The sequence below is a fragment of the Drosophila novamexicana genome, unplaced genomic scaffold (genome assembly GCF_003285875.2).
Source record: "Drosophila novamexicana strain 15010-1031.04,08,12 unplaced genomic scaffold, DnovRS2.1 tig00001876-arrow-arrow-pilon, whole genome shotgun sequence".
NCBI classification, from domain to species: domain Eukaryota; kingdom Metazoa; phylum Arthropoda; class Insecta; order Diptera; family Drosophilidae; genus Drosophila; species Drosophila novamexicana.
Window position 1 is genome coordinate 124,275 of NW_020824903.1, and position 21,992 is coordinate 146,266.

At 36.9% G+C, this 21,992-nt stretch overlaps 1 protein-coding gene across 2 annotated transcripts in view; it reads left to right on the forward strand.

Annotated features, from left to right (window-relative positions):
* Positions 1–10,858, forward strand: part of LOC115768628 (neurotrimin) — a 45,634-nt gene extending 34,776 nt beyond the window's left edge. For both annotated transcript variants that reach the window (XM_030713291.1, XM_030713292.1), the window contains exons 3-11: positions 1,954–2,109; positions 5,564–5,764; positions 5,869–5,990; positions 7,134–7,284; positions 7,478–7,575; positions 7,813–7,934; positions 8,589–8,769; positions 8,881–9,054; positions 9,172–10,858. In XM_030713291.1, coding sequence (XP_030569151.1) covers positions 1,954–2,109; positions 5,564–5,764; positions 5,869–5,990; positions 7,134–7,284; positions 7,478–7,575; positions 7,813–7,934; positions 8,589–8,769; positions 8,881–9,054; positions 9,172–9,390 — 1,424 coding nt within the window. In that variant the 3' untranslated portion in view covers positions 9,391–10,858. The remainder of the gene's footprint in view (positions 1–1,953; positions 2,110–5,563; positions 5,765–5,868; positions 5,991–7,133; positions 7,285–7,477; positions 7,576–7,812; positions 7,935–8,588; positions 8,770–8,880; positions 9,055–9,171) is intronic.
* Positions 10,859–21,992: the final 11,134 nt, after the last annotated feature.

Here is a 21,992-nt window from a genome sequence, read left to right on the forward strand (position 1 = left end):
TGGTGTGGCTGCTGAGTAGAGGCATAGCAAGTGGTGCGGTCTGTCGCGAGTTCGAGCCCTACCGGGGAAAGTATTATTATTTTTTTTTTGCTGGTGTGGCTGTTGAGTAGAGTCGACAGTAAGTAATGCGGTCAGTTTCAAATTCGAGCCCTGCCAAGGGAACTTTTTTTTATTAATTTATTTGGTGTTGGAATAAGAGGGTTCAGGGTATCCCCTAGTCGGGAGCTCCCGACTAGAACCTCTTACTTGTTAAAATTGAGTTTGCTGTGTTGTGACGCAAACGACAGCATTTGTGGTAAGCAAACGAACAAAAACTGAAGTAACCGCACTAGCACATATGTATTTAAGTCCATGTACATGTACACATGCAAGAAGGTGTGCAATAGTTTCCCAACTTCTGCACCCGCAATGTGAGCGACCTATGTAGCTCCAACATGCAAACACATTGCAGCTCATTTTTCAGCACTGTTAGCGCCAACAACAACAGTTAAAATACTGGGTGAGAAAGAGTATAAAGTTAACAAACAATATAAAAAATTACTATCTACCAGACGCCACAGATTAAATACACTTGAAAAAAAACTACTAGTATGCATTATATATTAATGCTTGGAAGTGTGTTCATTCAAATACCATGAGTAGGAATAACTATTTTTTCTGTATGCTTTCGTTTTGGTTTGACTGAAGTAAGTATAATTCAAAATGCATTCATGGTGTGCACTCTTTAACTGATAGAACTGAGGCATGAGTTCAAATTATGGGAGCCTTAAGATTGTGCGGCCCCTAAAAATAAAATTCAATATTTCCCATTCTGGCAACATTCATAGTTTGCCACTTAATTTGATATGCATTTCATGCATGATATTTAAGGCTGCTCGCATACCATTTCACCCGGGTCGCCAGACTCAAATGACCATTTTCAATGCTGGTTTTAAGGCAACTAAAGCTAGTAATCTTGTCACAAATTTTATTCTGTTGCGAGAATTCTTAAATTTTAATAAAGCTGCAAATTTCTGGACTTAAAAATAATGGTAAACCAGCCACTTTCTCTAACCTCAACATTGTTGACAAATTTTATGTGCAGGTGAGAAAACCTAAGACAGGCTAACAGAATCGCCAAACTGACCGCATACTTGTCGTTTCCTTCGTGCTTCGGCTATAAAATGATGGCCCGTTAGTACAAGTTAAGCAACCACAGCAAACTTTGCGAATAAAGGCTAAGTCCATGAAGAACCACCTGCTTGCTTATGGCCAAGACAGCAACTAAGATGGTGGGCGTGGGTGTGACGCCAAAAATGGTGCCAATGTCCAGACCATGTGTCTAGGCGCCATAAAATTCAACAGTGCAGGAAACGGGGAACACCATTGCTGATGTTGCTGTTTTTACTTTTGAGTGCCGGTCTGATCCATGCCAACAGTCAGTTGCTCCTTGGGGCGCTTTCTGGGGCCAAAGTTTATTGTTCACGAACATACTGTTGCTATTGTAATCAAATTTGTCACGCTTCGTTGGGGTTGAAGATGAGAACTTCAGCAACTTTTGCAAGAACGCTTAATATTTAGAGAGCTGACTTTAGTTGAGTCGGTGTGCACATTTGTCGTCAATGCCAACAGCGGGCATGACTCGTCTAGCTTCTTGCTGCTTTCCTAAGTCAGATCTTCTTAAAACGTCGTTGAAACCGGCTTTAGGTTTCCCCCAATCAAATGATGCCCCAAGGAAAACCGACGCGTCCACATACTCCCGAAGAGTTGTGGTCCGGTCCGTTGAGGACCGTGGAGTATAAGACAATAGCCACACCATCGCAAATATTTAAACATATCCTGGTACTGAAACAGCATCGTTTCGCTTTCTTACTAATAGAAAGCTATTCGATTTCGAAACAATATTTGCGTCTAAACTACAAGACAACTTATACACGTCTTATGTTCTTATAATTTTATTGTCTTTAATTTCAGGAACCAATACCCGATCCCTGAAAAATGCCCAGCAACTAATTGCGGCCTCTTCCACCTCGCTGACTGCGGCGCAACCGCGCTTCCTTTCCCGTGGGCACACCTATCGGGCAGTAGTGGGTGACACGCTTGTCCTGCCCTGTCAGGTTGAGAATCTGGGTGAGTAAGCCGTTAAGAAATTAAAAATTCAACTTAATTTTCGCGGATTGGGTAAGTTTCGCATAATTGATTGTCCATTATTAAAATTTATTGATGGGAAAAGCAAACACTAAGCCTGAAAACACACAAGGATTTTTTGATTTCCGAAAACCGCATAGTCATTTAATACATATTATGCAAAATAATATGCAAATATGTTTAGGCAAAATGTCTCTCCAAATAAGTTTTATAAACACCATTAACAATGATGGCAGCACCAGCACGACAATGAAAACCAACAGCTGTCAGCAGCTTGCCAATCGATTCTTTCATGCGTTGCCTCGCGTGGCACAGCTAACCAACATATTTATCAAACGACATCTATAACTTTATGTTCACACAAGCTACATACACTAGCAGTAAATCAAATTAAATTATTAAAACCTCCATCTTGGTTTTGTATAACAATCATAAATACTGAAAATTCTAACGAACTGCATTGAAAATCGCAATATGGTAAAATTACTATTGGAGTATTCAAGACTTTGCATAGTATACATGCAGTAGAATTTTCCAATGCATTACAAATAATTATATTAGCATATAAGTGTCAATTTTAATTCCTGAGTTAATAAATAGCCATATACATAAAAAAACGTTTATGATATTAAACTTGCACATACATCATTTATGTGAGCGAAGGCAAAAAAACAAATAAAATATAGGTCCAATACTTCTTTAAAACGTAGTCACTTTACTTTCAATAAACACTAATTGTTGGGCCCAATACACTTTAACATGACCTAGTTTAAAGGAAAACTTGTAAAGAGTTTTAATTGCAGATGCTGTTGACAAGCCAATAAATAAAATGCAATAAACCGCTCGCAGCAAAATTAAAATAAATTGAACATTGACGACATCGACGACAATGCGACCGAAATCTGTTCAACCTGTCAGTTATCATTTGTACGTATTGGAGACAGCAGGAGATATACGGGATACACGTTCAAAAAACTGCCTTATGATTGTGACTGTGACGACAAAATCAATTAATAACATGCAAACATATGTCATACTTAAGACTATAGGACTATTAGTCGTTGCCTATTCCGGCCACACCGAATGTTAAATACAGCTGGAAAACCTAACTGATAGCAAAGTAAACCTCACTGTGTATACACATCAATGGTCGAATGTACATACGAGTAATGTTTTTACAGTGACTGCTATCTTTTTTTTACTACATTTAATCCGTATTAGTCTTTAATGATTGCGGGACGGCGAAGGTTTAATTGCAGTATTAAATTACTCATTTTAAATAAAAGAGCCAAGTGAGGTAAACGGAAAACATGGTTAATTGGCACAATTGAAAAACAGACAAAGGGGACCATGACAAAATAGTTTAAATCCAATTAAGAAAACAAATATCAAACTGTGAATGAAGCCCTTTGTCATACAAATCATTAACCTTATAATCAAAACAAAAAAAACTTTGACTGGATATAAGGAGAGGTAATATATCTAAGGGATTACGAATCTAACTTGCAAATACAACATAATAGCACGATATTTAGTATAAAGTTTTACAAGTAACAGAATCGCAAAAACTGATGAGCATACTTTGATACACCCCGAGCCGATTTCCAAAATACCTAAACTCACATTAATATTAATATTCCCAAATTCACAATTCACAATGTAGATTAACAATACTACAGTTTTTGGGTTAAAAGACGACATTAAAATATTCGTATAAATAAAAAAATACTGAAATTCTCTTCAGAAACGTGCCGTGATAGAGTATTTTAGCTGTTATCTTGGTGTATCTCGCGCTTCTGAACTGCGAAAAATTCGTAAAAACCTTCATATATCTGAGACTGTTTGTGCCGATATAAATAGTTTATGGATATATCATATCATATCATATCACATGCATATGCACAACTCTTTTAAAAAAGGTTTAAAAAGGAGTCCAATTTGCTAGCCAACCCTTTCAACTTCTGTACAAATTCGTGTCTATAAAAAAAGGATATAAAATTCAATTCTTATTACCCAATGAATACAATTTTTGCTCAGCTAAAAAATATCAATAGCCTCGCACGGTAAGCCAATGTATTCGCAAACAATTCGGGACCAGACCGAACGGACGCAACTCACAAAAGAAGAGGAACAAAACCCTTATTTTACCATCAACTGGGCCTCGAACACTTACGGGATTCAATAATAATCAAAGCAATAAAAAGATGATTGTATTCGCTTAAGAAGACTTTATAGACGGCCGAAGAGGGGTAGAAATAAAAAGTTATAAGAGACAGTTTTTTTTGCTCAAATATTCAATGTGACAACGTTTATCCTAGTACGCACGTTAATATGTACGTGGTCCCCTAACATTTACTTATTTTTAACTGCGTTGCGACTGAAATACCCTACATAAATGTTGTGGCTAATTCAAATTGTTGTGAACATATAACAACCCTTAATACACCTTTCGGTATAGTTTCCCTTTTCTGCAAATGCATATTCATAATCAGGAAGGAGAAAACTTCGACCATATATTCTATTTGCGGCCTTTGGTACAAGCTATCACGCAGTCGAGTATCCAGGAGTCGAGCTTTTTCGGTTAATTAGGGTCTTTATATTTATAAATAATGCGATCTCAGAAACAATTTGCCCATTTCATATTTTAAGCCTTTAATATTAAGTCAGGAAGGAAGCAATTAAAATACCAGCATATGTATGTTTTAATAACTTTAAAGAAGAGTCCAACAAAATGCACATGATTGAGTACAGAAATAGGTAATACAAAGCTGACGAAATTATTGTGTTAAACTTTTCTTGAAGCGGGTCGGTAGGTCAGTGCTTCGGAATTTATCGTGAATGCACATTCCCAGCCTAAGCTTATGCAATAATAAATAAATTATGTGTCTTGTAATCTCGTATAACAAATTTGTATTTTGTTACGGCCATAAAAACTGTAAGTTGTATTAAATATGCAAAAAGATGGAAGAAAAATCTGCCAGCAACATCTACGAAATTATGTCATTTATATGAACAAACACACTAAAAAATAGATGAAAGCACTAGGACACACTCGGAATCTCGCCAGCAATGGGATAGCCAAGCAAGAGGGAATCTTTAGACTGTACACAGCTCAGCAAACCGACCAAGCAACTTGGGGCCTGAAAAAGCGGATAGCATTTTAGATAGATGTCTGTATCTGTATATGCCTGCATGAATGTGTGTTTGTCTATGCGACTAAACGACAACTACAATATGAACCTTCTGTCCGCTTTAATGTCATCTATTTGGCTTCTTGAAAGTATATGTATATATCAGTTGCTTTGTATTTGTATTGTGGCGATTCACAATAAATTTTCCAGCTAACAAGGAGAACAACAGACGAAGACATTTTCGTATGCGCCTTTAATATTTTGTCTGTTCCTGAATTTGAGCCCCCTGCTTGCTTTTCTTGCAGGCAATTTCGTCTTGTTGTGGCGCCGTGGCACAAATGTACTTACCGCCTCCAACATCATGGTAACACGGGATGAGCGCGTAAGACTGATAGATGGTTATAATTTAGAGATATCAGATTTGGAACCACAAGATGCAGGGGATTACGTTTGCCAAATCAGTGACAAAATAAATCGTGATCAAGTACACACAGTCGAAATTTTGGGTAAGTATACTTATGTACACTTACAACATATCAAATCTAAATTGTACGTAAATAGTTTGTTAAGCCCATTTTAATCATTAAAACTAATTTTTCCATACAAACAGTGCCTCCAAGCGTTCGCGCTATCCCCACATCGGGACAGCTGCAGGCACGAAAGGGCGGACCTATTACCCTGGAATGTAAGGGATCCGGTAATCCGGTACCATCAATTTACTGGACCAAAAAGGTAAGTGTAGTTTTTCAGACCAAAAAATATAGGTGTCAACACTAAAATATTCGATGAGCAACAACCAATAGATCTCAATAGTGTCGTTAGGTAATTTTTACAATATAGTAATGTGTTGGGTTAAGGAGTGTATTGCGATAACATACACATAACAGTGGGTTGGTTACAAAAAGATTTCTCTCGTATGGAGATATGCTTCTTATTATGAGTGTAATATCTGACTAAGAATTCAATATCCCTGTCACACACAAATAAACGTAACATTTAAAATATTAAACTAGAAATCGTTTGCCCACGTACACTCGCACTCCCAAGCGTGATTTAATAAAGATTGAATAGAATGTGGGGCGCTGCATAAAACCAGAAACGTTTTGATGAAACAGTATACATTGGCAAATGGCAAACAGAAGCAACCTACAACCCACAACTATAACAGAGAGTTAGCAAGCTTTCAATAAAACAAGTGGCAAAATTCTTAATATAGTGGAAAAATTCTATCTTCCGCCCTGCTCATTCTTGTTTGCCTTTCTGCACTTTGGCACATTAGACATTTCCGTTCGATTTGTTTGCTTGCATGCCTTGCTCTTGACATGGGCGTAGTTCAATCACTCGGTTTCTCCATGTTTCAGTAAATAGTTTGCGCTCCATATGTAAACGCAGTCGTTGACTTTCAAACCTTTCTAGTAAGTTGTATGCCATTGAATTTCGCTTCAATCTACTGTCATTTCCGCAACCTTAACACGGCCCCTTCTATCCAAGTTTGATGCTCTGCTTGCGTTTAGAGCAGACATCGACACGTGTTCCCCGTTGGCGTCACTTGTCCAAAAACAAGATGTTCGCAACCAAAAGCTGACTGGCTACATACAAGTACTAGACATGAGTCCCACATAGTCTTTTGTGTCTTATCGTTCTCTTCTTTTTTTTTTTGAGTTTACCTCTAGTTGTGTAAGGCAACCGAAAGGACAGCAGGTTAACTCCTGCAGAGCGTACTTGAAGTCAAGAGATCTTTCTATTGCATTTATTTTTACTTTCAGTTGCCACTGCAGTTGACTTTTCACATTTTTTACTCCCTCTCGAGAACTTTACTTTTATTGCCTAAAAGCAAAAGAATAATGAAAGTAATATAAAATTGTATTTTGATAGAGCGGCACTGGCAAATCGCCGGCTAGAATTGGTGATGGACCTATACTAACTTTAGACAAATTGGAGCGCCAACAAGCGGGGGTATATCAATGCACCGCCGATAATGGCGTCGGAGACCCAGTTACGGTGGATATGCGACTGGATGTTTTATGTAAGTTGTGTAAAATACATTCGTTCATAACATGATTAAATAAACTAAGTCGAAACAAACACAAGTCTTCGCTAAGCACTCTTGAAATAATTCATCTCTCCTTTTTAAAAATGCGGCTGGACGAATCTTTTGATGGAAAATCCAACCAATTATCTTTTCGTGTTTTGCTTTGAATGTGCGTCAATGCGAGTAGACCCACCGGATATTCAAGTGGAAAAATCCTGGATACACTCTGGAGAAGGATTCGAGGCAAAACTCGTTTGCATTGTTTACGCTGATCCGGTCGCAACGGTTGGTCTAATTTTTAATAATACGTTATATTATAATTGAATACATATCTTTACACCTAGAATCCATTGAATATGGTAAAAAAGGTTATAAGGGGTTTGTGTAAAATGCATGTAATAGGCAGAAGGATCCCATAAATTATATGTATTCTTTTTATTTTATTACTACTTAAACAAACGAAAATAGGACTCAAAGTTTCGCTTTCTACATTTTATATTGTTTGGCATTTTCAAACTGCAGGTGTCCTGGTACCAAAACTCATTTCCGATTCAAACAACCGATCGGCGAATTATGAACACAAGAGCCAATCGACATACACTTACCATACGTCACATCCAGCAGGAGGACTTTGGCAACTACAGGTAAGTTGAACAGCAAAACCATTGATTGTACTGCACAAACAGACAACTTATACGACAAAATAAAAACCTCAAGAACTTTTACTATAACCTTCTCCATAAAACTTGATGGACTGTTGCCTGTGCTTACACATAAGTTATTGTCTCTTTATTATTTGTTATATATTAATACTCTACAGCGTACCCATGACCGTGTCCTGACCATTACATAAGCAAACAAGTTGTGCCACGTCAATCTGTCTGAAACATATTAAGGAAGTGGAAGTTTCGCCACGTTGACACAATATTTTATATACAAAGTTTTTGTTTTTGCCGGCAACAATGTGGGACAACCACAATCCATCCACTGCCACCTACCTTTGACTGCAAGTAGCTTCTGACATAGACGTGATTAGATTAGTTAAGTTGACACAATTTTCGAAATGCGGACGCGCAGCTTGCCCCACTCCCACAACCTCCTTTGAGAGTTGTTTGCCAATGCAAAAACTTTTGGTAACAGGCGGGTTACTGGTTTAGGTACGCAACGCGATACAAAATTAAATATAAAACCAAATATCCTTTAAATTATTGAAAGAAATAGTACCTATGAAAAAATGTAGCCGACTTGCCTAGACTGAGACAGCCTGAAGTAATTTGATTTTATGTGCACTTATGCAGTTGCGTAGCTGATAACTCTTTGGGACGCTCCCGCAAGTACATGGAACTCTCTGGTCGGCCTGGTCCCGCTGAGTTTTACTCGCCAAAGTGGGGACGTTCTTCTGATAGTTACAATTTGACATGGAAAATCGATAGCTATCCCCCTCTAGAGGAGGTGCGCCTGCTCTATCGACGAGTACTGGTAAGTACATGATAGATGACTGTTAGAATATAGAGAAGCTGTCAAAACGTAGAACTGATAAACGTTCCCATAAACGCCATAATTTCATTTTATTTTATTTTTTTACTTTAGATGAATGACACATTTCAGCAGCCAGGAAGATGGCATGATTTTATTCTCACCCCCGAACATCGTCCAGCCTCTGAGCCCCTTACTCATATCATGTCTTACACTATTAAGCATCTGCATCCAGGTGCATATTACGAAGCGATTGTTCAAGCTAAAAACCGATATGGTTGGAATGAGGTAAGTCAGGAGCGGGTTACGTTCAAATACTCTAGTACTTTAGTAAGAACCGAAAAGTTAATCATTATTTCTACAGATATATTATTACCTATTTTTTTTTAACTGTTATTCCTGCAGGTCAGCGATATATTTCAATTTATCGTTGCCAGCAACAGCATGGACATTGCGCCCGAGGACGCCGAAGTGGTAGCCAGTTCAAAGTCGCGCAGCAACAGCGGCGCACTCAGCAGCCTACAAAACGCTATACCCCATTGTTTGCTTCTTCGTGGAGCACTGTTGCTTGCCTTTGGCTTGCGAAATAGCCAGTTTGACCGACTTCGTTTTGGCTTGGGGTAAGCCCTACATACATCAATGAAGCGTCGGCTATGCCGAGAAACTTGATTTCTTATAAAGATAAATTTGTATTTTGTTTAACTTGATTCTTTGCCAAAAAGGTTAGGGAAAATATGAAGACGATCTCTAAACTACACGCTTTAAAAGATACTATATAAGTCTTCAACATTATTTCATTTATTTAAATGTGCATCTGTAAAACACATTCACTACTTAAACCCATTTAAATGTGTATTTTGTTTTTACTACCACCGTTGAATTTAATCAATCATTTCGTACAGGTACTACAGAAAACAAACCAAAGATACACCCAGATTAGATTTATAAAAATATATACAAAAAAAATTAGGAAAAAACTTAACAACCTCCAATGTAAATAATTTTTCAACCATTTTGTCAGCCATTAAATTAGCTATTTCATGAGCGCAGAGTAAATAATGCGAGTAATACAAAAACGTATTATAAAGGGCAAATGCGAATGCAATATATGAGAATATGAAAATCCATAGTAGGATAATCCACTCGAACTAGGTCATGTAAATATGCATTAGATATTTGAATGTGAATTACATTTTAAGTATTTCATAAAAACTCCAATGCGTAAATAATATATGTAAATTAAGCAAGCATTATATAGTGATATTATTTAGTTTAAAATGAAATCATAAATACCTATGAAAAGCAAACGAAACACCACTGTAAAATGTTAGCTGTAAGGTATTTTTAATATTCCTGTTTTTGTTTGTGTTTTTATTTATTTCGCTCAACTTAGTTGTAAATGCACCAACAACATTAATTTAGAATAACGTTTCGAATTATAGTTAGCATTTAAGAAAACACGTTGTACCACCAAAAACAAGAAAACTAAAATAAACCCTAATATAAAATTCAAACACGCATTTTAGCAAACTAAAATACAGATTATAAGTAAGCCATGAATAACAGCTCATTAAAGTACTAGTAAATACAAGGACATTGAGCGCTGTATTTGATCAGCTTTTGCACCTAGCAGTTGTACGATCGTACTTGTATATTTTTCATTTTCATAAAGCCACAAAATACGGCCAAGCTAATTTTAAGCATGCAATATGAACCCATACAGATACGACTTTTGTGTAGTTGCACTTGAAATAAATTGTCGAATTAGAGGTAAATTAATTATGTGTGTTAATACATTGCCACTAAGAAGCGAACTCGTAAGCATGGGTTATGATATAATTACTGTAATTAAGGCATTAACAACTCGACAATTTACAGAAGCATCAAGTTAATCAGACAAGTAAAAATAATAACATTAGAATGTATTTCCTGCATATATATCAACTAAAAAGCAAACGAAAAGTTCATCAAACCGAGGCAACCAAAGAATATTTATAAAATTCTCTAAATTCTAACTAGTTATATGCTAATTATGGTGGTACTTATATGATTATTATGCATAAGAAACATTACCGATAAAAAATGTTTAAATTAATCAAATACAAATAAAGCATTAGATGTAAAATAAAATATGAAAAATACTTTTAATTTATGTTGCGGATTCCAAACGCATATTTATTATGTGCTTGCCAAGTATCTACAAAATTAAACTCGAACTCATTTATATTCTACATAAGAATAGCACTAATAACAATCATAACAAGTTGAACTGGCCTGCTCTCGAACTTAAGTTCCGGTAAGACTTCGCATATAATTAAGGAACTGTTTGAAATATTATCAATAGCTTTAAATCAAAACCACTCAGCGGTTTCAGGGATTAATAAAGTTTTGGTTCAACAACATACATACATATTCCTGCAGTAACAAACTACCCTGAACAGTTCTTAGCTCCTTTGTACGGCAGTGGACACCGCATACGTGCTATGCTTAAATTATAAAATCTTAAGCACTTTCTAAAGTTTATGCATGATATTTTATAGAGCGAAAAACTACTTGAGCTCCATTTTTAGAAAACCCAAAGAAAAGCAGGGACGCCGGGGTGACCTACCATTCCCGGAAAATTCTGTTATTTAAAGTTGCAACTCAGCAACGTCCCCCTTTCCGTGGTGATATTTGCATATTTGAGCAAGGCCTGCACCGGTATGTAGAGGCACACTTGACACAAGTTTCTGCGCATTTCAAACTTAGTGACCATTATGCATGCAAGTCTCATATATTTCACATGAATTTTAATGAAATTTACGTATCCAGTTGCTGGAGTGCCTCCAACAATGTCGTTGACCGACCTAGCAGCTGGCTCAAAAACTGGCATCGCTGCAGAAATCTTTTTTGGTTGGACTGTGCAATTACAGTCCTACAATTTTTTGCAAAGCCCATAATGGATAATTGCGCAGCCACAAGCGACAATTACAGCCATTTATGTTGCTATGATGGGTAGAGTGTAAACTTTGAGCGCATATTAATTAGCTCGTTTATCATTTGAACACTTTTCTGACAGCTATCGCGGAAAACTCAAAGCAATGTAAAATTAATTAAGTTGCGCCACGAGCAAACTCTCAGGACATTCACATAAACTGCAATTGGAATTCAGAGCTCCAAGAAGCAAACTTTCAACAGAGCAACTCAGGAATGGCACAAAAAAAGAAACGAAACAGAAAGCTGCACTTTCAACTGTAAGGAATCGGCTGAAAATAAAATCATAATTAGTATTGGTAAAATTGGCAAGGGCGCCGTCAGCACTCATTGCGTAAGCTAGCAACAATTTCAGATGGTTAGCATTGCTTTCTGCTTTTCAGTGCTCAGTGACGAACAGATGGACTAGCTAGCAGCGGGGCGACAAGTGCGATTCAAACTTTTATAATTAAAAATTTGCATCCTGTTTTTTTTCGTCTAGCAAATACGAAATAGATGCAGGAAAATCATAAAGCTACACGAAAGAAGAACTTTTGAAGCCAAGTGCGAATTAAATTAATTTTCAACTGATTTGATTTTTCCAAACTGCAAAAAAGTTTTCGCTCTCAAATGTAGTGCGATAATGGCTTGGCGTGAAGGAAAAGTTTAATAAGCAAAATACAAAATTATATCGAATAAAGAATACCGTAGCCATTGAACACATGACACTGAAATGCAACAACAAACCAACTATCTGCTGTGTCCGCCCGGCAATAGCTCGGTACAATTTACAAGAATCTACTCAGTGGCCAAAACAAGGCCAAACTAAAGAAACAGCAAAAGGGCAATGCTATTGCCCAATAAATTTACATAATTTTACAGTCAAAAGCGAAAGCCGTAGAAGAGAGGCGCCCTGATATTTATGGGCGCAGCTTAATGACGGTTTAAAATGTTGTACGTCGGAGCAAAGCAAAGATCCTCTGTGTTCAGAAAGAAACACACACACAAACTCACTTACGCAAGTGTTATGCTGAAACAAATCTACATAATTTAGAAGCAGGCTGGCAATGAAGTATTCAAGCAAAAACACTTCTAACTCCTAGGCCGCCTGACACTGGGCACAAATCAAAAGGCTGCCTCCTCCAGGCAGGAGCAAATTGTTTGCGGATGTTACAAAAATTTGTACATCAATCGATTTTGTTTGATTTTTTCTCGACAGGCTTTCAGGTCGTGTCTGTAACGTTAGCCGCTTGAGATTTACATAATTCATAGCATTGGTGGTTGCGAAGTTAGATTGAGCGGTTGGGCAGGGTAAGTGTTGGTGCGCTTTTTGTCTGATTGCTCACAGTAACACATTCTGCTCATGTATTGGAGCAAAGGCTAGTAAATTGAATAGCATACAATTTAAAGTCAGAAGCAAGTACTCTGCATGTTTAAACCTTATACCCATGCATGTGTCGTTACTAGATTATTGCAACAAGAACTAACCAGATAATTAAATGGAAAATCAATAGGAAATAATAATCACAGGCTTGCTGTATGATTGAAACATCGTAAGCTTTGACCATTCATTTAACAGCAAAAATGGCAATAAAAAATGTACCATTGAGTCGACAACGCACAACCAAAATTGCCCAAAAAACCGGATATCGGTATAGATTTTTATCGATTGCTTGGAAACGGAGTAAGTTATCGATTATCGGAAAGAACTCGATCTGCGCGGGAACTAGGAGCATCTTCATCTAAGTCTTTCAAGTCTCTAGCTCTTATAGGTTCTGAGATCCTTGCGTTCATACATACGGACGGACGGACAGACAGACAGACGGACATGGCTAGATCGACTCGGCTATTGGTGCTGATAAAGAATATATATACTTTATGGGGACGGAGATGCTTCCTTCTGCCTGTTACATACATTTGGATTTTGCACAAATACAATATACCCTTATACCCATTTTTAATGGGTTCAGGGTATAAAAATTTAAAAAAATGATTTGAATTATGCTAAACTAATTCTGATAAAATGAGGACAAAAAAAGGAACTGTCTGTAGGTAAGCTAAAAATATAATGGCACAGCAACAGCAGCGACGGTAAAGTTCATGCAGAATAAAAGTTTATCTCGTACTTTGTTTGCCCACACAAAGAAACCAAGCAAGGGCGGGGATTGGGTGGGATTGCCCGCTCTGACAATCGTTGCATAAAATTCAGCGCAGTATCATGCGACGGAAACGTTTCGGAGTGTGCCCGTTAAGAATAAAACAATGACGCCTATGTTGAACGCCAGGTGGTGAGCGTTGAATGTTAAACCTTGCGCGTTAGGCGTTTTCTTTTCATTAACATAAATGTTTAAAGTTGGCCAATCAACAGCCCAATTGTTCAAGGCAATACCAAGGAGGTGGAACTACGGCCACAACGTTCTCTCCAATTCTCCAAGATCCTCACAGAGAAAATGGTTAATCCTTCAAGCTCAAGCTTATGTCCTATAGTAAAATGACTTGAACCATGTGCCTTTGTGGCTTTCATATTTTATTTGGTTTAACCCACCATTCCCGCTCAATAACGTCACGCTCGCTTCCGCGCCTTCGCCTGCGTCGTGCACATTTGGGACAACATTGCATGCCATCCGCTTTACATTGCAGCTGACCAATGGTAGCTTATCAGGCGAGAACATGTTTCTCCGGAATTTCATTAGACTTCACCCCGCCCTCATCACCACTGTTATTGCTTAATGGCCGGCTGTTGCCTTTTTATACCTTGAACATACTGAAAACAAGTAAGAAGGATATAATGGTTTTGTGCAAAGATATGTTACAGGCCAAAGAAAGCATCTCCGACCCCATAAAGAAAGAAAAATATTTTCTTGGTCGATCTAGCCATGTCCGTATGTATGAACGCGTCGATCTTAGAAGAAATTTTGAATTGTACGAGTGTGTTTCCGACAGACGATAGCTTCTCCCGTTTCTAAGCTATCGATATTAATAAATATCGACCTCCGGTCTTAAAGCAAATCTTTTAGGTTTTAAGAACTAGAATCACCAAATTAGACATTCTAGAAGAGTACATACAGATTAAGTACCGCCACCCCCTGCTAAAAATCAAATAAATAAATTCTTTGCAACTTCTTATTAATTCAAACCACAATTTTAATACTATTGTCTTTTTGAGAAAATATTATATTCTATAGCACAATTAGACTTACTGCTGAACATTTTATCAATATAGGTTATGTACAACAGAAGTAACCGATAATCAATAACTTGTCCCGTTTCCAGCAATCGATTATAATCTATATGGAAATTTCACCAACATCATCATATAAATCACATATCTTCATACGAGCTTCAAATTGAAATTCTATAAACAGAATTGCAATTGTGATTGTTTTGTATTATGTGGGGCCGTGCTGCCGTTTTAATTCAGTTTGTCTTTGAAACTGAATTCCTGGTATGGAATATGAAGCAGTGGTAATATTAGTTTCAGGGTATCCCCTAGTCGGGCGCCCCAGAATAGAGCAATATTATTTGTTTATTATGCCATTATTTGTCGTAAAGGTCATGCCACCTAATGGCGTTACTTCGTTAGTCGTGCGATAAGATTTTCATATTTGCAATAGGGTCGGTTCGTTTACATCTCAGAAACTGTAAGGATCATGTGGAATATGATTCCACTTACAAATGGTTCATCCATATGTATATATATATATATATATACATACACATATACATATGCCGCAATCATGCCCGCTTGGCACGAGAGAATCAAATTGGCATTAAAGCTCAACCAAACGCCTATAGACTGGTATAAAAGTCAATATACTGTTTCGCGTTATCCCAGACCCAAACACATGAAAGTCTGTCGCAAGCAACGCACGCAACTGTCAAGCCACGAAAGGCTACTCAGCTATAACCTAGTATAAAGGCTATGAAAACCATCATTCATATTTAAATCAACATTTCCCGGCGACGTTTATCCTAATTGAGCACAAGCCGAGCTGAGTATAGTCACCTCATTTACATGTCTTGGTTACTAAAATTCCTAGGAAACTTGAATAAGGTGCATCTCATTTGTTAAAACATATTCGTGTAGTTAGCATTTTTAAGGGCACACGCGAGTATCTGGATAATTAATTTAGTTCCTAGATTAATCAAATAACCATATTATACAAAAATAATACATAACCTGCTATAATACATAATGCTATAGCATTACCTGTTATAGCTATAATTTGTTTAGCGAAGGTTACTTAAGACCTAAAACGCTAGAATAATGCAAGTACTTAAGCGAGGACATTTTACGTTCGGCAAACTAAAACAACATGCAATGCAATTGAATGGATGCCTAAAAATATTTACTACCCAAGCATATTCTAACTATGTCTGTGTATTTGCACACATAGCCATTAAACAATTTCAAAGGTTGCTTAAGTATCGATGCCCTGGGCAGACAACCACCCAAAAAAAAAGCTGCCTCGTAACACTTAACACCAATGAGTAAAGTACAAAGATCCGTTCCTTTTTCATAATTTCGAAATTTGACAATATTAAACAATAACTTGGGCAAAATAAACAATGTTTATTGTATTATGGCTAGGCCTATACATGTCCTGTCTGCTGAGATCTGCTAATGGTTTAACAAATTAAACAAGTAAGAGGTTCTAGTCGGGAGCTCCCGACTAGGGGATACCCTGAACCCTCTTATTCCAACACCAAATTAATTAATAAAAAAAAGTTCCCTTGGCAGGGCTCGAATTTGCAACTGACCGCATTACTTACTGTCGACTCTACTCAACAGCCACACCAGCAAAAAAAAATAATAATAATACTTTCCCCGGTAGGTCTCGAACTCGCGACACACCGCACCACTTGCTACGGCTATACTCAGCAGCCACACCAACAATTAAGTACCTTTGATAAAAAAAGGAACCAAAATAACATTACAAAAAAAAGTTGGGTTATTAACTTGATTTATAGCTCTGGGGTGGTAGCGGGGAGGTGGCGATAGGTATGAAATGAAAGATACTTGAAATATCTATAATATTCTAGAAGCAACATTTCATGTTTGGTGGCTCTAGCTCTTATTATTTACCCAATTTGCTAAAAAAAAAGCAGGATGTCGATATCGATTTTTATCGATTGCTTGGAAACGGAGTAAGTTATCGATTATCGGAAACAAAGTCGATCTGCGCGGGAACTAGGAGCATCTACATCTAAAATTTCAAGTCTCTAGCTCTTATAGGTTCTGAGATCCTTGAACTCATACATACGGACGGACGGACGGACGGACAGACAGACGGACATGGCTAGATCGACTCGGCTATTGATGCTGATCAAGAATATATATACTTTATGGGGTCGGAGATGCTTCCTTCTGCCTGTTACATACATTTGGATTTTGCACATATACAATATACCCTTGTACCCATTTTTAATGGGTTCAGGGTATAAAAACGAAGTTGAAACGCAGCCAATAAGTGGAAATGTCTTTATCAAACAAGCTTGCAAATAGTGTATGGATATAATAAAAATTAAGAGCTTCAACTTGATAAAAGACATAGAATCCTTGGATGTTTTGGCAATAGCAAGTAGCTTATTTGAGTACCTTTATAAAAAAATAAAAAAAATAAAATGGTATTCAAATTATTTTAACGCAATTGCTGTTTTAAATGAGCATAACTTGCACAACCCTTAAATACCACAATAATACGTGATTAATCAATATTGAGGTGTGCAAATCTTTTCCCAATCCAATCAAAATCACAAACGCTACAAAAATGTACAATGGGTTGAATACGGGCTTGCTGCTTTTCAGGCCTCATTCGCCCGCAAATAATCGACGCTCACTGTTAATGATTGGCACGTTGCTGCCTTCAATAAATTGTTTTTTTCACAGCCAGAGCCATTTGCCACTAGTCGAACGACATATATAACAATACCTTAAACAAATACTCGACCAGTAGTCGGCTCAACTGCCAGCCATTGTTGTTTTTGTGTGGGTGAACTGGCAAATGGACCAATGTGACGTATACATAATATTTCATTTCATTTGTACAACACAGCTGGGTGCTCATGTGCAGAGCATGTGCGTATGTTTACTTTAACATTGGTATTGGCATAACAAAGGTAAAGTTGCAACGACGCCTACAAACGTTTACGCAAAGGTTCAACACCGTTATTTATTTAATTGCATTCAATTTGCGGTTAATTGTTAAACAATGGCTAGCATTGAAAGCTCTGAACACTCACTTCCTTCGCTACCACAATATTCGCTCAGAGCTACGTTGCTGAAAGGCTATGAAAACATGTGGCAGAGGAGGCCCAAAAGGTCTTGGAAAGAGTTAGTGTCCTCTGGATGTTCGCTCAGCTGGTCAAGTGTGTTTGTTGTATAAACAAATAAAAGTGCGGTTTTAATTGAACTTAAGTGGCGTTGGTCGTGCTCTTGACATGGCATGGAGTTCCAGCACGCATTCTCGCACTTGATGACTGCACAAATTTTTCTACAAATATGTTTCCAAACTACGTTTAAACAAGTAAGAGGTTCCAGTCCGGAGCTCCCGACTAGGGGATACCATGAACCCTCTTCTTCCAACACCAAATGCAAATATACATACTATTCTAGAACCAACATGTCAAGTTTGGTGACTCTAGCTCTTATTATTTACAAAAATTGCCCAAAAAACAGTCTTTCGATATAGATTTTAATCAATTACTTGGAAACGGGGCAAGTTATCGATTATCGGAAGCAATCTCGATCTGTGCAGGCACTAGGAGGACCCACATCTAAAATTTCTCTAGCTCTTATAGGTTCTGCTATCCTTGCGTTCATACATGCGGACGGACGGACAGAAGGACGGACGGACAGACGGACGGACGGACATGGCTAGATCGACTCGGCTTTTGATGCTGATCAAGAATATATATACTTTATGGGGTGGGAAATGCTTCCAAAAAGTAGTTACCTCAACAAATGTATCTAGCGGGTATGACGTGGCCATGCCCATGATACGTATATAATAATTAAACAAAGACCGAGTTATGTGGGTGGGAAATTTCGACCTATGTCAATATAGGATATTTTAGAGTACCATTTTCAAATGAATTTTGACCAAGAATAATGTCACGAGATTTATATGCCACATTGATCTAGAGGATGAAATTTGACCGAGATCAGTCAGTCAGAACAAACAGTTTTATATATAGAGATAATTAATACTGCATGTGTTTATAATACAATTTAAAATCATGGACTGCTACGTGGCACACCGAAATATAGAACTAAAATTAAAATTTTAACCAAGAACTAACTAAATAAATGTAATGTTTGTAAGGAATGCATAGGTTTACGATGCGATATTGTTCAATATGTAAAGAAGGAACTTGGGAACTATACGTGTCAAAGTTTTGGAAGTTTAAACTCTACTATAGAAATTTACTAAGAATATTTAGCTTTACAATGCATATTTTTGACATAAAAATAATCCACCCATAAACGATAACAAACAAGTTGTTCAACTTGGAAAAAAATTTTGTTTAATAATTTAAATTATCATAATATAATGCTATACAAACATATTGCTAAATGATTTGCAATTTTTAAAACAGGCAGGCACTTCCACAAAACTGCCTTATTTATTGTTACGTCCGCATTGACTCTACAAATCTGCATTAATATTTGAAATTAAATACCTTCATTGGCGCTAATCAACGAAATCTGTATGCGCCTTTTTGTATGCAGTTAAATTTGATATCAAAGTTAACCAAGCTACTTATATAAGCGTTCGCATTCAAAATTTAAATGAAATTTGTTACAAACACGTTACACTTTGCTGCAATAATCCATTGTACACATTTAAGCCCGTGGGCAAATGCTCCAGCCCACTTTAAGATGCCTACAAAGCAATTTGCCAATCTAAAATCGATTTCAAGCGGCACCGCTGCCCCTGCTTTTGTGGTTAAACACGGCATGCACATAATTTACGTTTTTATCGCTAATTCAATGCCATCGGGTCATTTATAAAGCATTTCAGCAATCAGTTTTGCGTGCGTATGTACTTATGCAATTTAGTGCCCGATGAATTGCAAATTATATTCATGTTCCTAAACATTAGATTTTAATTTAAATAAACATATTAACCTCAAATAATCCTAGTAAAATGTTTTGAAAAGTGAGTATAAAAATTACAGCGTATGATAGACGTTTTTCAGTTATTAAATAGCTTAGCTATTAATTATTTTGTAAAGCAATCTAATAAACGTAAGTTTTCATTAGTATCCCCCCCCCCACCACCACCCTCTCTCTCTTCCAAAATTGGATACATCCATTCAGTATTAAAGCAATAGCGATAGGGTCTACAATAAACAGTATAGTTATAGATTCATTACGACTTGCGGCTATGAAAACTAAAATAGCCTTACACTTTTAAATAAATGTGGATTAAACAAAGTTTTTATCTGTGCTAAGAGAGGTTTAACAAGATTATGATCGGTACATTCTGCAAGCTGCACAGACCCTTAACGATATGGCTGAGAAAACTATTTTATTTTGTCACAAAACGTATTTATTTGTCAGGATAGTTTTTCATTCGTTCCATGACTTTGATTATTTACTATTGAAATTTATACTTGATATAAACACATTAACTTTAAACTTTATGAGTTCCTGTGTCCACGGTTTTCTCCATTCCTCATGTATCATATGAAGAATGTAAAATGTGTCATTACTGATACGAAGTGCGAAAATTCTATGCCTAGCTAGTTTTGTCTAAATATTATATTAAATATATATTCACTGTTATAAAATAGTGAAGCATTTGCTCTTCACTATACTTTAAGTGAAATTTCTAAAAGCACTTGGTTAGCATAGTTCTGGCTTCTATGCTTCCGTTGAAATTCTCACACCAAGAAAAGCAACAACAATTGAGCTTATTTCCGGCGGAAGTATCAGTGTTTGGCAATTTCCGGTATGCTACTGGCTAAGCATCCATTTGTCTATGCACGGCATCTCACCAAGGCAATAAATGTTAATACTTATTAGGTACATGCCTTCGGGAATAACAGTCAGCAAACTTCTACTGAGGGCCCATAAAAATAAACAAGCTCTTGTCATCAATAACTCGCTATAAAGTAAAATGAATGCCTTTGTTTTCATCTGCTCGAACTTCTTTAAAGAATGGGTTTCATTGGTTCTTATAATCAACATCAATCTTGTATATAAATGCATTTTGACAGCATTCGCATATAATTTATATCAATTATTCAAATAGTTTCGCTGCAACCAAAATCTGTTCATCCTTATCAGAAACGGCAATCTTAATGCACATTTATTACGATTCATTAATAACGTCATAAACAAGATGTCTGGAAATTTTTCTTACTTTGGGGAAAAGATGGGAAATCAATGCATATTGAATGTATTTGACACGTTTTCGGACAGAATCAGCAAAGCCATAGGGAGGAGCAAATTAAAAACTCTTATACAAAACAAAACAAAACAAGTAAGAGGTTCTAGTCGGGAGCTCCCGACTAGGGGATACCCTGAACCCTCTTCTTCCAACATCAAATGCATAAATATATTCTATTTTAGAAGCTATATGTCAAGTTTGGTGTCAAGTTCGGTTTACCAAAATTGCCCAAAAAACAGGATATCGATATAGATTTTTATCGATTGCTTGGAAACGGAGTAAGTTATCGATTATCGGAAACAAACTCGATCTGCGCGGGAACTAGGAGCATCTTCATCTAAAATTTCAAGTCTCTAGCTCTTATAGGTTCTGAGATCCTTGCGTTCATACATACGAACGGACGGACTGCCAGACGGACATGGCTAGATCGACTCGGCTATTGGTGCTGATCAAGAATATATATACTTTATGGGGTCGGAGATGCTTCCTTCTGCCTGTTACATACATTTGGATTTTGCACAAATACAATATACCCTTATACCCATTTTTAATGGGTTCAGGGTATACAAATATTTGATTTTTGAAAGCGAATTTTAAATACTCCTGTGAAAATATTTGTCTAATGATGTATGTCGTTGTTCAGATGAAGTATTTATATACTCCTCCTTCAATGCGTCAAGTATTTTGTGACAGCATTATTATTCCCTGTAAGAGAATTGAATTTACTCTTTTATACGATTATTGTAGATTAGAAAATACCCTACCCTCTGGCATAAAGTTTTGCCTAATCAGTTTGAACGCTACTTGTAGCCATATTTACAGCAGGGCGGAGATTGACCATCTGAGGAACGTTTTTAGCTGAATAATCCTAGCCTT